Source organism: Chiloscyllium punctatum, chromosome 1, assembly GCF_047496795.1.
Source record: "Chiloscyllium punctatum isolate Juve2018m chromosome 1, sChiPun1.3, whole genome shotgun sequence".
NCBI classification, from domain to species: Eukaryota; Metazoa; Chordata; class Chondrichthyes; order Orectolobiformes; family Hemiscylliidae; genus Chiloscyllium; species Chiloscyllium punctatum.
The window spans coordinates 78390253-78406162 of record NC_092739.1 but is presented as its reverse complement, the minus strand read 5'-3'; the positions used below and the strand labels follow the sequence as shown (position 1 = coordinate 78406162).

Sequence of the window (15910 nt, the reverse complement as noted above, 5' to 3'; positions counted from 1 at the left end):
TGTTTCCTATTGGTGTATGTGTAACGAGGTTGAGAGTATTTGAGTTTACTTCTGACAGCTTATTACAGTTTACCTGTCTAATTAAAGTCAGGACTGTGATGGAATACTCCCTAGTTACCTGGCTGAGTACAACCCCAACGGCACTCAAGAATCTTGACACTATCTCCCTAGATAATTTGTATAATGGTAGCTATCTGCCTATCTTCTGGCTCAACAGCTCCACTTACCAAATCATTAAGCATATATACTAATGCCACAGCTAACTCTTCCCTTAATTCTTTCAAAATGTACCAATCTAATTCCACGTTTATTCTCTGCAAGTTTGACTAATTTATTTAATAGTTATTTTAATCACATATTGCAGTTCTAATCTTATTCATGGTCAAATATAACTGAAGCAAAGTAATTTAATTGTTGCCATTTCTTTATTGTTACGCGATAGTAAACTGTCTACAATTAACTCCTTATTCCTATCCTGACTTTATTTGTGTGCCTGTGAAACAATTTGCTATTTAAGTTTTGGGTTAATTTCATAGTTGCCTTTTATCTTCCTTTATTAAAATAATTCTTCTAATTTATCTAAATTCTTTTCATGCATTTTCTGCTTTCTGTGTATCTCTCTAATATGTCTGTGTCCTTACTCTCAATTTTTCCTCATCACTTTATCCAGAGTTTCTCATTAGTGTTTTGTCATGCCCATTAAAGACATATCATATTCATAATTGTTAAAATTCATAACCTTTTCAATGAGAATCTTTGTTGACTTTTAAAAAAAATTAATGTGATTGAACAGGCTAGTTGCCGGAAATCAGATGACCTCATCTGTGTGTTCAATGTACTAACGAAGGAAGTGACTCCTTGGCTTAAAGACAAACAAATAGGTGTAAAAGTTTAACTACTCATCTCTTGAAAACCATTAAATTGTTAATGAAACAGTAGAAGGTCTAGTGTCTACAATAAGCTAACCAATAATTTAATCATTGAAAGTATAATGGAGATGGACTATGAGTTTTATATCTCAAACCATATTTAATAATGACAAAAGAGAGCTGTGTTGACCGTGTGACAGCAACCATCTTGCAGAAACATTTTAATAAGGCATGCTTAAGAGAAAATAGGAGCAGCAGTAAGATTTGTACCAGGAAAGGATCTGAAGTCTGGAACATAACGCATTCAAACCTATGCAATTTTGGGTTCATCAAAATAGCTATATGATCCATCCTGGTAATGAGACCACAAGACATTGACTTTGTTTCTGACTTGTTCCATCACTTCAAGAAAAACTTGCAACGACTTCTGCATGTTGCTTTGACTATTAAACTTGCACACTGAAAATGTGTTGCTGGAAAAGCGCAGCAGGTCAGGCAGCATCCAAGGAGCAGGAGAATCGACGTTTAGGGCATGAGCCCTTCTTCAGGATGCTGTGCTTTTCCAGCAACACATTTTCAGCTCTGATCTCCAGCATCTGCAGTCCTCACTTTCTCCTCTTAAGTATGCTTGGGTGCAAGTTTAATAAGTGCTAAAGATTACTGTAAGTAATCTAATCTAATCTAATCTAATATAATCTATCTAATCTAATCTAATCTAATCTAAAGTAATCTAATCTAAAATATTGCTAAATACCCATTTTACCTACCTCATAGTGAATTAATATAAGAGTAGTTGAAATCTTCCATGATAATTTCTAAGTTTTTAAAATTTATTTCTGCAATTTACTATGGACAATGACTGCATTACTGCACGAGCAACCTAACCCTTTTAGTGGTTGTCCCCCTCACTTTATTTCTGCCCATCTTTTATACACCGTTCCGTAATTGTATTTGTCCCCCACTACCTATGTTCCACTTTGTTTACTCTTTCTAGTGCTTTGTTTTCTTGTTTATTTATATTTGAGTTGATTTTGTTTTCTGTACATCCCTTGCTTTCTTACTAATTGAAGCCTCTGCTGCCTCCCTATTTACCTCTTCTGCTTTAGAATATCCTGTTCTGAGGGAGGATATTCTCGGAAATACATCCAGGAAAGTTATTTGTGTGAAACTGAGAAATAAGAAAGGGATGACCACCTTATTAGGATTATCTTATAGACCCCCCAATAGTCAGAGGGAAATTGAAAAACAAATTTGTAAGGAGATCTCAGCTGTCTGTAAGAATAATTGGGTGATTATGGTAGGGGATTTTAACTTTCCAAACATAGACTGGGACTGCCATAGTGTTAAGGGTTTAGATGGAGAGGAATTTGTTAAGTGTGTGCAAGAAAATTTTCTAATTCAGTATGTGGATGTATCTACTAGAGAAGGTGCAAAACTTGACCTACTCTTGGGAAAGAAGTCCCTCTTGGCAGGTGACTGAGGTGTCATTGGGGGAGCACTTTGGGGCCAGCGACCATAATTCTGTTCGTTTTAAAATAGTGATGGAAAAGGATAGACCAGATCTAAAAGCTGAAGTTCTAAATTGGAGAAAGGCCAATTTTAATGGTATTCGGCAAGAACTTTCAAAAGTTGATTGGGGGCAGATGTTTGCAGGTAAAGGGATGGCTGGAAAATGGGAAGCCTTCAGAAATGAGATGACGAGAATCCAGAGAAAGTATATTCCTGTTGGGTGAATGGAAAGGCTGGTAGGTATAGGGAATGCTGGATGACTAAAGAAATTGAGTGTTTGGTTAAGAAAAAGACCGAAGCATGTGTCAGGTATAGAGAGGATAGATCAAGTGAATCCTTAGAATAGTATAAAGGAAGTAGGAGTATACTTAAGATGGAAATCAGGAGGGCAAAAAGGGGACATGAGATAGCTTTGGCAAATAGAATTAAGGAGAATCCAAAGGGGCTTTACAAATACATTAAGGACAAAAGGGTAACTAGGAGAGAATAGGGCCCCTCACAGATCAGCAAGGCGGTCTTTGTGTGGAGCCGCAGAAGATGGGGGAGATACTAAATGAGTTTTTTGCATCAGTATTTACTGTGGCAAAGGATATGGAAGATATAGAATGTAAGGAAATAGATGGGCGGCACGGTGGCACAGTGGTTAGCACTGCTGCCTCACAGCGCCAGAGATCCGGGTTCAATTCCCGCCTCAGGCGACTAACTGTGTGGAGTTTGCACGTTCTCCCCGTGTCTGCGTGGGTTTCCTCCGGGTGCTCCGGTTTCCTCCCACAGTCCAAAGATGTGCACGTCAGGTGAATTGGCCATGCTAAATTGCCCGTAGTGTTAGGTAAGGGGTAAAGGTAGGGGTATGGGTGGGTTGCGCTTCGGCGGGGCGGTGTGGACTTGTTGGGCCGAAGGGCCTGTTTCCACACTGTAAGTAATCTAATCTAATCTAATCTAAATGAAGATGGTGACATCTTTAAAAATGTCTATATTACAGAAGAGGAAGTGCTCGATGTCTTAAATGCATAAAGGTGGATAAATCCCCAGGACCTGATCAGGTGTATCCTAGAATTCTGTGGGAAGCTAGGGATCTGATTGCTGTGCCTCTTGCTGAGATATTTGTATCATCGAGAGTCACAGGTGAGGTGCCGGAAGACTGGAGGTTGGCTAACGTGGTGCCATTGTTTAAGAAAGGTGGTAAGAACAAGCCAGGAAACTATAAACCAGTGAACCTGAAGTCGGTGGTGGACAATTTGTTGAAGGGAATCCTGAGAGACAGGATGTTCATGTATTTGGAAAGGCAAGGACTGATTAGGGGTCGTCAACATGACTTTGTGCTTGGGAAATCATGTGTCACAAACTTGATTGAGTTTTTTGAATAAGTAACAAAGAGGATTGGTGAGGGCAGAGTGGTAGATGTGATCTATATGGACTTCAATAAGGCGTTTGACAAGGTTCACCATGGGAGACTGGTTAGCAAGGTTAGATCTCATGGAATAAAGGGAGAACTAGCTCAAAGGTAGAAGACAGAGGGTGATGGTGGAGGGTTGTTTTTCAGACTGAAGGCCTGTGACCAGTGGAGTGCCACAAGGATGGGTCCACTACTTTTTGTCATTTATACAAATGATTTGGATGTGAGCATAAGAGGTATAGTTAGTAAGTTGGCAGATGACACCAAAATTGGAGGTGTAGTGGACAGCGAAGAAGGTTACTTCAGATTACAACAGGATCTTGATCACATTGGCCAATGGGCTGAGAAGTGGCAGATGGAGTTTAATTCAGATAAATGCGAGGAGCTGCATTTTGGGCAAGCAAATCTTAGCAGGACTTAAACACTTAATGATAAGGTCCTAGGGAGTGTTGCTGAACAAAGAGACCTTGGAGTGCAGGTTCATAGCTCCTTGAAAGTGGAGTTGCAGGTAGATAGGATAGTGAAGAAGGCATTTGGTATGCTTTCCTTTATTGGTCAGAGTATTGAGTACAGGAATTGGGAGGTCATGTTGCAGCTGTACAGGACATTAGTTAAGCCACTGTTGGAATATTGTGTGCGGTTCTGGTCTCCTTCCTATCGGAAAGATTTTGTGAAACTTGAAAGGGTTCAGAAAAGATTTACAAGGATGTTGCCAGGATTGGAGGATTTGAGCGATAGGGAGAGGCTGAACAGGCTGGGGCTGTTTTCCCTGGAGTGTCGGAGGCTGAGGGGTGACCTTACAGAGGTTTACAAAATCATGAGGGGCATGGATAGGATAATAGACAAAGTCTATTCCCTGGGGTCGGGGAGTCCAGAACTAGAGGGCATAGGTTTAGGGTGAGAGGGGAAAGATATAAAAGAGACCTAAGGGGCAACGTTTTCACATAGAGGGTGATACGTGTATGGAATGAGCTGCCAGAGGATGTGGTGGAGGCTGGTACAATTGCAACATTAAAGAGGCATTTGGATGGGTATATGAACAGGAAGGGTTTGGAGGGATATGGACCGGGTGCTGGCAGGTGGGACTAGATTTGGTTGGGATATCTGGTCGGCATGGACTGGATGGACCAAAGGATCTGTTTCCATGCTATACATCTCTATGACTCTATAATTGTTAGTACATTTAAAACTTACAGTTTGTTGTGTTTCAAATGTTTTGGGACCTATTAAGAATAGTGCTATTAATGTAAAAATAATTTCTTGTTTTAAATCAAATTTGGGAAATCAAACTCAGGATTAAAAGAGTTAAGCTGTGAAAAAGTTTTCAAGGACTAGACCTGTATTTCCATAAATGAAGAAGAATTAAGATTAAGGATGATCAGCCATTCTGCTCGAAGGGCAGAATGGCCTACTCCTGCACCTATTGTCTATTGTATAAGAGGTAATCTGGTTGAGGAATTAAAAGGTGAAAAAAAGTGAACCTATTTCCTGTAATAGCAGGGTCCAGAACAAGGTGCTCAAAATTAGAAATAGGCTATTCAGTAGTGTAGCCAGAAATAAGTGTCCTCTTACAAATATCAATAGAAATTTCAATCATTGTACCTCAAAAAACCTTTTGCAGCTTAGTTGAAACAAAACCTGCATTATATTGGTTTTGTTAATTCGAGCAATTATGGAGCAACAGTTGGTAAGTAGAATTCCAGGTACAGATGAGCCATAACTTCATTAAATAGGTTAATTTCCCTATGTTCTCACTCTTCACTAACACCTTTCCAGCCCTGATTCTGGCTAGGGTCATGACAATATCCTTTATCTCCCTTGTAAGTGATGGTCCAGAGATCTGTTAATATTTTTGACAATGAAAATCAACCAAAAAATCCATTGATTTATTTTTCTCAATGAAAACAATAGAAAAAAGATTTTAATTGTGTTTCTTTTATATGCTTTACTCATGAGTACTAATTTTTGAACCATTAAATCATTCTACTTGTTTCTTCTTTTTTGATTCTGAATGCTTTTAATTTTATAATTTTAACAGCAACACCCACAAACCAACTTACTGATACAAGCACTCCTCCACTACCGAAAGTGATATATGGTCATGAAATAACCACCCAGAGAAGAGCATCACTGAGCAGCCAGGTAAGATTGAAAGTTTTTTTTTTAAATAAAACATTTCTTTCTTGATGGAACATTAGAAAGCTTTTCAAGACCCCTGTAAGTCTCTTTTTTTTAATATCACTATTATATGGTTGATTTTTCTTCACTTGCTTATGCCCCACAGCAGTCGATTTTCAAATCAGGCACATTTCAAAACGACAAAACTGGATGTTGTAAAATGAATCCTCACCACAGCTCAACCAAATCTGAAAGGAACATGGGCCCTAATGAAAATATTTTTTAAAATTTGGGTGTTGTAGGACTAATACTGTGATTTAAATTTTAAAATAAGTGGGTCGCCAGTCTAGGAGATTCTCAGTCGTTAATCTGAGGAGAATGTTTGATGTTCCAAAGTTATGTAACTCTTTCAACTCCTTTTGAGTGAAGAGGAGCAGGAACCTGAACAGGTAATCCCTAAGAACGTAACAACACAAGACCATTTGGTTAAACAAAATTGGATCTGTGATGTTCCTGCATAGCTGTCTGACCCAGCAGTGAATCTGCACAGCTTTCTGCCACTGCTGTTTGATTTCCAGTATCGCTGGACATCGGAGTTCATCTAAGAAAAATAAACAAAACCTGCACCCACAGCTCCCCGCTCACATCTGTCCAAGGCCCCAAAGGAGCCTTCCACTTCCGTCAAAGTTTCACCTGCACTTCCACACATTGTCATTTACTGTATCCATCACTCCCAATGCAGTCTCCTCTACATTGGCGAGACAGGATGCCTACTCGCAGAGAGCTTCAGAGAACTTCTCCAGGGCACCCGTACCAATCAACCCCACTGCCCCGTGGTCGAACACTTCAACTCCCCCTCCCACTCTGCCGAGGGCATGCAGACCCTGGGCCTCTTCCATCGCCACTCCCTAACCACCCAACGCCTAGAGGAGGAACGCCTCATCTTCTGCCTCGGGACCCTTCAACCCCAAGGCATCAATGTGGATTTCACCAGTTTTCCCCTCCCCCCACCTTACCCTAGTTCCAACCTTTCAGCTCAGCACCGTCTTCATGACATGTCCCATCTGTCAATCTTACTTCCCACCTATCCGCTCCACCCTCCCCTCTGACCTATCACCTTTACCCCCATCTCCATTAATCTATTGCACTCAGCTACCTTCCCCCCCCCACCCCCCTCCAATCCCACTCCCCTCCCATTTATCTCTCCAGCTCCCAAAGCTCCCAGCTTTTGCCCGAAACATCGATTTTCCTGCTTCTCGGATGCTGCTTAACCTGCTGTGCTTTTCCAGCACTACACTCTTGAAGCATAATTCACAGCTGACCTTGAAGAAATCTGTGTGGGAGAGCTCAGAACAGGGGAGCAGCTAAGTGGCTAGTTCTAAAGTGTACACTAATATTTTTTGGTAAATCTACAATAGGGTAGAGTGGGTTATTTTTTGATTTATATTTTTTATTGAGATCTGTTTCTTGACTGAACTTTAAACATAAAATCAAAAATACTAAATTAGCCTGGAGCACTGTTTTTAGAGCAGTAAGACTGCTATTTTCTGGGTCTGTAAATTTTAAAGGGGCAAAGATGGCCTTTATTTGACTGATGTCCACTTCCTGATTGATGTGGGAGATGATGGAGAGTTTCCATGTCATGAAGATTATGTCTGGAGGAAGTGTGTTTGGTTGCAAATTCTATCGGATCACAAGGTTCATTTGAAGCAGCAGATAGAGGTGATAAGGAATTTGCAGGAGATATGGCAGTTGCAGAAAGGAGAATGGATTACCTGCAGGAAGGATAGGAGAGGGAGGCAAGTCATGCAGGAGTTTCCTGTGGCTATCCTCATCTCCAGGTATGCTGTTTTGGAAAATGCAAAGGGTGATGGCCTCTTGGGGCAATGTAGCACTGAGTGCCAGATTTCTGGTACTGAGACTGACTGATGTAATGAGGGGTACATCAGGTTTCAAGTGATCGATTGTGATAGGGAACTCTCTAGTCACAGACACAGACAGACATTTCCGCAGTCAATAGCAAGACATCAGAATGGCGTGTTGCCTCCCTTGTGCCAGGATCAAGGATATCTTGGAGAGGGTGCAGAATATTCTGAAAAAAGGAGAGGGACCAGCAGGAGGTAGTTGTACACATTGGAACTAATGACATAGGAAAAGAAAAGGATGCGATTCTGAAAAGACAGTATAGGAAGTTAGGGAGAAATTTACGAAGGAGGTCCTTAAGGGTAGTAATATCTAGATTACGTCTAGTGCCACAAGCTTGTGAGGGTAGGAATAAGAGGATTGAGCAGATAATTGCGTCGCTGAGGAACTGGTGCAGGTGAGGATGATTTTTATTCTTGGATCATTGGAATGTCTTCTAGGGTAGAAGTAACTTGGATAAGAAGGATGGGTTGCACCTGAATTGGAAAGGGACTAATATACTGGTGGGAAGATATGCTAGAGCTGCTCAGGAAGATTTAAACTAGTAAGGGTGGGATGGGGAGAGGTGTTGGTGGGACCCAGGGCAATAGTGAGGAAAGGGATCATTCTGAGACTGGTATATTTAGGAAAAGGAGCAAGTGAAATAGTCAGGGCAGGCAGGCACAAAACAGTGAACGAGGTAGGACTGATTAAACTGCATTTATTTCAATGCATGAGGCCTAACAAATAAGGCAGATTAACTCAACTCATGGTGAGGACATGGGACTGGGATATCATAGCAATTAGAGACACATGGCTGAGGAATGGCAGGTTAATGTTCCAAGGTATATATGCTATAGGAAGTTTAGAAAGGTGGGCAAAAGAGGAGGGGGGAGTGGCATTTTTGAGTAGGCATAAAATTGTGGCTGTACTTAGGGAGCATATTCCTAGGAATATGTCAGGGAAGTTATTTGGGTGGAACTGAGAAATAAGAAAGGGGTGGTCACTTTATTTGAATGGTACTACAGGAGTGTAAAAAAGGGGCACGTGATAGCTCTAGCAAATAGGGTTAAGGAGAATCCAAAGAGGTTTGATAAATACATTAAGGACAAAAGGGTAACTAGGGAGAGAATAGTGCCCCTTAAAGATCAGCAAGGCCGCCTATGTGTGGAACTGCAAGAGATGAGGAAGATACTATATGAGTATTTTGCATCAGTGTTTACTATGGAGAAGAATATGAAAGATAGAGAACATGGGGAAATAAACAGCGACAGCTTGAAAAATGTCAATATTACAGAGGAGGAATTGCTGGATGTCTTAAAACACATGAAGGTAGATAAATTCCTGGAACCTGATCAGGTGCACCTTAGAACTCTGTGGGAAGCTAGTGAAGTGATTGCTGGACACCTTGTTGAGATATTTGTATCATTGACAGCCACACGTGAGGCGCTGGAAGACTGGAAGTTGGCTCATGTGGATCCACTATTTTAGGAAGGTGGTAAGGAAAGGCCAGTAAACTCTCGATCAGTGAGTCTGACATCAATGGTGGGCAAGCTGTGGGAGGGAGTCCTGAGGGAGAGGATTTACATGTATTTGGAAAGGCAAGGACTGAATAGGGATAATGATGTGGAGGTAAAAACAAGGACTGTAGATGCTGGAAACCAGATTCTAGATTAGAGTGGTGCTGGAAAAGCACAGCAGTTCAGGCAGCATCCGAGGAGCAGGAAAATTGACGTTTCGTGCAAAAGCCCTTCATCAGGAATAGAGGCAGAGTCCCTGCAGGGTGGAGAGATAATTGAGAGGAGGGTGGGGGTGGGGAGAAAGTAGTGTAGAGTACAGTAGATGAATGGGGATGGGAATGAGGGTGATAGATCAGAGAGGAGGGTGGAGTGGATAGGTGGAAAGGAAGATCGGCAGGTAGGACAAGTCATGGGGACAGTGCTGAGCTGGAAGTTTGGAACTGGGGTGAGGTGGGGGAAGGGGAAATGAGGAAACTAGTAAAGTCCACATTGATGCCCTGGGGTTGAAGTGTTCCGAGGTGGAAGATGAGGTGTTCTTCCTCCAGGTGTCGGGTGGTGAGGGAGCAGCAGTGAAATAGGCCCAGGACCTCCATGTCCTCGGCAGAGTGGGAGGGGGAGTTGAACTGTTGGGCCACGGGGCGGTGTGGTTGATTGGTGCGGGTGTCCCAGAGATGTTCCCTAAAGCATTCTGCTAGGAGGCGCCTAGTCTCCCCAATGTAGAGGAGATCGCATCGGGAGTAACGGATACAATAAATGATATTGGTGGATGTGCAGGTAAAACTTTGATGGATGTGGAAGGCTCCTTTAGGGCCTTGGATGGAGGTAAGGGAGGAGGTGTGGGCGCGGGTTTTGCAATTCCTGCGGTGGCAGGGGAATATGCCAGGATGGGAGGATGGGTTGTTGGTGGGCATGGACCTGACCAGGTAGTCATGGAGGGAACAGTCTTTGCGGAAAGTGGAAAAGGGTGGGGAGGTAAATATATCCCTGGTGGTGGGGTCTTTTTGGAGGTGGCGGAAATGTCATTGGATGATTTGGTTTATGCAAAGGTTGGTAGGGTGGAAGCTGAGCACCAGGGGATTCTGTTCTTGTTACGGTTGGAAGGGTGGGGTAGGAGGGCGGAGGTGTGGGATGTGGACGAGATGGCATCTTTAACCACGTGGGAAGGGAAATTGCAGTCTCTAAAGAAGGAGCCCATCTGGTGTCTTCTGTGGTGGAACTGGTCCTCTTGGGAGCAGATACAGCGGAGGCGGAGGAATTGGGAATACAGGATGGCATTTTTGCAGGAGGTAGGGTGGGAAGAAGTGTAATCCAGGTAGCTGTGGGAGTCAGTGGGTTTGTAAAAAATGTCGGTGTCAAGTCAGTCATCATTAATGGAGATGGGGAGGGAGGTGTCAGAGATGGGCCAGGTAAATTTAAGGTCAGGGTGGAATGTGTTGGTGAAGTTGATGAATTGCTCAATCTCCTCGCGGGAGCACGAGGTGACACCGATGCAGTCATCAGTGTAGTGGAGGAAGAGGTGGGGAGTGGTGCCTGTGTAACTACGGAAGATAGACTGTTCTATGTAGCCAACAAAGAGACAGGCATAGCTGGGGCCCATATGGGTGCCGATGGCTACCCCTTTGGTCTGGAGGAAGTGGGAGGAATCGAAGGAGAAATTGTTAAGGGCGAGGACCAGTTCGGCCAAACGAATGAGAGTGTCGGTGGAAGGGTACTGTTGGGGATGTCGGGAGAGGAAGAAACGGAGGGCTTGGAGGCCCTGGTCATAGCGGTTGGAGATGTAGAGGGATTAGATATCCATGGTAAAGATGAGGCGTTGGGGGCCGGGAAAATGGAAGTCTTGGAGGAGGTGGAAGGCATGGGTGGTGTCTTGAAAATACGTGGGGAGTTCCTGGACTAGTGGGGATAGGACAGTGTCGAGGTAGGTGGAGATGAGTTCACTGGGGCAGGAGCATGCTGAGACAATGGGTCGGCCAGGGTGGTCAGGCTTGTGGATCTTGGGAAGGAGGTAGAATCGGGCAGTGCGGGGTTCCCAGACTATGAGGTTGGAAGCTGTAGGTGGGAGATCTTCTGAGGTGATGAGGTTCTGTATGGTCTGGGAGATGATGGCTTGATGATGGGGGGGTGGGGTCATGGTCGAGGGGGCGGTAGGAGGAGGTGTCTTTGAGTTGGCGTCTGGCTTCAGCAGTGTAGAGGTCAGTGCACCAGACTACCACTGCACCCCCTTTATCTGCTGGCTTGATGATGAGGATGGAATTGGAGCAGAGGGAGTGGAGGGCTGCATGTTGTGAGGGTGAGAGGTTGGAGTGGGGGAAGGGGGGTAGACAGGTTGAGGTGGTTAATGTCCCGGCGGCAGTTGGAAATGAAGAGGTTGAGGGCGGGTAATAGGCCAGCACGGGGTGTCCAGGTGGATGGAGTATGTTGGAGACGGGCGAACGGGTCCTCGGAAGGTGGGCGGGAGTCCTGATTGTACGAAATGTTGATTTTCCTGCTCCTCAGATGCTGCCTGAACTGCTGTGCTTTTCCAGCACCATTCTAATCTAATGATTTGGAGACTGGGGTGTTGGACTGGGGTGTACAAAGTTAAAAATTGCACAACACCAGGTTATATTCCAACAGGTTTATTTGGAAGCACTAGCTTTCGGAGCGCTGCTCCTTCATCAGGTGATTGTGGAGAATAAGATTGTAAGATAGCAAAAGTTTAGTGTGATGTAACGGAAATTATTTATTGAAAAAGACCCAGATTGTTTCTTTCATAATGTAAATCGCAAAACTTTTTTAAAAGTAACATTCTCAAGTGCACTTTAACAATTGGTGTCATGTCGGCCCAGATAAGGTATTGAAGGTATTAGCTCCCTGTGAGGCTGTCTGTGTCACAATGGTCAGACTGATTCTAAAATAAAAAATGGATTTACAGAATCTTATATGGATTCATGCAATATTTGAGCAAAGTGAAATGTAATTCTGCAAGTGCAAATTCATCCCACAAACTATGGTGGGGAGGTTTTGGGGGGTTATGAGTGTCTGTGAGAGGGCGTGTGTGTGTGTGAGAGAGAGAGAGAGAGAGAGAGAGAGCATAGGCTGATAACCAAGTTCGGTACCCGTGGCAATGGCCTCAACCAGGACCTTATGTTCATGTCACACGACAGGTGACCCCATTACATACATACATACATACACACACACACACACACACACACACACACTCTCTCCCCACATTCATACACACACACACACACTCTCTGCACATGCACTCCCACACACACTCTCTCTCTCTCTCTCTCTCTCTTCATATGCATTCCAACACACACTCTCTCTCCACATGCACTCCCACACACACCCTCTCACAGACTTAAACACCTTTACACTCACACATACACACATCCTCTCACAGACACTCATAACCTCCCCCCACCCCCCCCCTCTCTCTCTCTCTCTCTCTCTCTCTCTCACACACACACACACACACACACACACACACACACACACACACACACACACACATATGTTTGTGGAGTGAATTTGTACTTGCAGAATTACATTTTACTTTGTTCAAAAACTGCATGAATCCATGTAAGATTCTGTAAATAGGTTTTTTAGATTATAATCAGTCTGACCATTGTGACACAGATAGCCTCACAGGGAGTTAACACCTTCAATACCTTATCTGGGCCAACATGACATCAATTATTAAAGTGCACTTGAGAATGTAACTTTTTTAAAAAGTTTGCAATTTACATACAAAAGAAATAATCCAGGTCTCTTTCAATATATAATTTCTGTTACATCACACTGTAAACTTTTGCTATAAATTCTGTGTCTTACAATCTTATTCTCCACAACTACCTGATGAAGGAGCAGTGCTCCGAAGCTAATGCTTCCAAACAGACCTTTTGGACATAACCTGGTGTTGTGTGATTTTTAACTTTAATTAGGGATAGTCAATGTGGCTTTGTGCACAAGAGATCATGTCTCACTAACTTGATTGAGTGTTTGAAGAAGTGACGAAGAGGATTGATGGCAGAGTGGTGGGCCTGATCTAGATGGGTCAGGAAGGAGAAAATGAGGACTGCAGATATTGGAGATCAGAGTTGAGAGTGTGATGCTTGAAAAGCAGAGCAGGTCAGGCAGCATCCAAGGAGCAGGAGAATCGACATTTCGGGCATAAGTCCTTTATTAGGAATGAGACTTGTGGGCTGGGGGGCTGAGAGATAAATGAGAGAGAGGTGGGTTTGAGGGGGAAGGTAGCTGAGAAAGCGATAGGTAGATGAAGGTGGGGGACAAGATGATACATAAGAGCGGAGGGTGGAGCGGATAGATGGGAAAGGTGATGGACAGGTCAGGATGGCGGTGCCGAGTTGGTGGCTTGGGACTGGAATAATGTTGGGGGAGGGAAAATGAGGAAACTGTTGAAATCCACAATGATCCCATGTGGTTAAAGGGTACCAAGGCGAAATATGAGACGTTCTTCCTCCAGACGTTGGGTGGGTACATTTTGGCGATGGAGGAAGCCCAGGACCCGCATGTCCTTGGTAGAGTGGGATGGGGAGTTGAAATGTTCAGCCATGGGACGGTGGGGTTGATTAGTACAGGTGGCCTAGAGATGTTCTCTGAAACAATCTGCAAGTTGGCATCCAGTTTCCCTGGTGTAGAGGAGACCACACCCGGTGCAACAGATACAGTAGATGACATTGGTGGTGGTACAGGTAAATTTCTATCGGATGTGGAAGGATCCTTTGGGGCCTTGGATGGAGGTGAGGGGAGTGGTGTGGGCGCAGGTTTTGCACTTCCTGCAGTGGCAGGGGAAGGTGCTGGGAATGGGGTGTGAGCTGGTGGGGGGGGGGGGGGGACATGGACCCGACGAGGGAGTCGAGGTAATGGTCTCTCCATGATCTCTGATAGGGGTGGGGTGGGAAATATGTCTCTGGTGATGGGGTCCGTTTGTAGGTGGCGGAAGTGGCAGAGGATGATGCGATGTACGTGGAGGTTGGTGGGTTGGAAGGTGAGGACCAGGGAATTCTGTCCTTGTTGCGTTGGAACGGGTGGGGTTCAAGGGCGGTGGTGCGGGAAATAAAGGAGATGCGGTGGAGGGAAGGGAAATTGCGATCTCGGAAGAAGGATGTCATCTGGGATTTTCTAAGGTGAACTATACGGACTATATGCATTCAACAATGTTCCTCATGGTAGGCTGGTTAGCAAGGTTAGATCATATGGAACACAAGGAGAACTAGCCATTTGGGTACAAGGGTAGTTTGAAGGTAGAAGACGGGGAGTGGTGGTAGAGTATGCTTTTTAGACTGGAGCCCTGTGATCAGCACTGTGCCACAAGGATCGGTACTGGGTCCACTATTTTTTGTCATTATATAAATGATTTGGATATGAACATAGGAGGTATGGTTAGTGGTTGTGCAGATGAAGGAGCAGTGCTCTGAAAGCCAGTGCTTCCAATTAAACCTGTTGGACTATAACCTGGTTTTGTGTGATTTTTAACTTTGTACACCCCAGTCCAACACCGGCATCTCTAAATACAGGAATGTTCCCAAGGTTTTGAGGGTTTGAGCTATAAAGAGAGGATGGGGCTATTTTTCCTGGAGTGTTGGAGGCTGAGGTGATCTTATAGAGGTTTATAAAATTGAGAGGCATGGATGCGGTAAATAGACAAGGTCTTCTCCCCAGAAGGAGATGTCCAGAACCTGAGGGTTCAAGGGCGGTGGTGCGAGAGGAAAATTTAATAAGATACCTAAAGGGCAACCTTTTCACACAGAGGGTGCTGCATGAATGGAATGAGCTGCCAGAAGTTATGGCAGTTGGTGCGATTACAACATTTAAAAGGAATCTGAATGGGTATATGATTATAACAGTTGAGAGGGATACAGGCCAAATACCTGCAAATGGGACTAATCATTTTAGGATATCTGGTTGGCATGGGCAACTTGGACTGAAGGGTCTGTTTCCGTGCTGTATATCTCTGATTCTGTTGCTGACTGTCTCAAGGTCAGAAGTCATACAACACCAGGTTACAGTTCAAAAGGTTTATTTGACATCACAGACTTTTGAAGCGCTGCTGCTTCATCAGGTGAAGTTGTTCTCAGGCATGCAAATGTGAGCATGACTGACAATCCTAAATTGGTTATCTGCATAATGCTTTGCACACTCAATTATCCAGCAAATGTTGTTCAATTACAGGATCACGTTTAATGATGAACAATGTATGGCAAGTTTTGAAAAGAATAAGCAAGATGCATACTGTCTTTGGGACCCCAGCTTTCAAACTGTCAATACACCAGCAATATAATTTGTATAGTGTTGGTATATCAAACAGCATATCCCTTCGGTAGTCAGTCTAATCAGAGTCAACCAGCTGAGTTTAAAATTGAAACAGGTTAACTGTAGCTCAGCATTAATGAGTGCAATCTCCCTGTCAATGCTTCTACCAATCAGAGTCCATTTCAGTCAGCACTGTACAGTCTCGCACAGTAAATGTTAGTTTTCCCAAGAATTAGTATTCTTGTGATATGTCCTATGAGTGAAAGAAACTTCCGCAAAATGTTTTTTTTTCCATCATTGTTGACTGGTGGAGTGTAAATGAAGAACTACTG

General features: G+C 43.8%; 1 protein-coding gene across 2 annotated transcripts in view; it reads left to right on the top strand.

The window, feature by feature from the left end:
- Window positions 1-15910, top strand: part of clocka (clock circadian regulator a) — a 143548-nt gene that overhangs the window by 107443 nt on the left and 20195 nt on the right. For both annotated transcript variants that reach the window (XM_072569529.1, XM_072569528.1), the window contains one exon: window positions 5813-5916. In XM_072569529.1, coding sequence (XP_072425630.1) covers window positions 5813-5916 — 104 coding nt within the window. The remainder of the gene's footprint in view (window positions 1-5812; window positions 5917-15910) is intronic.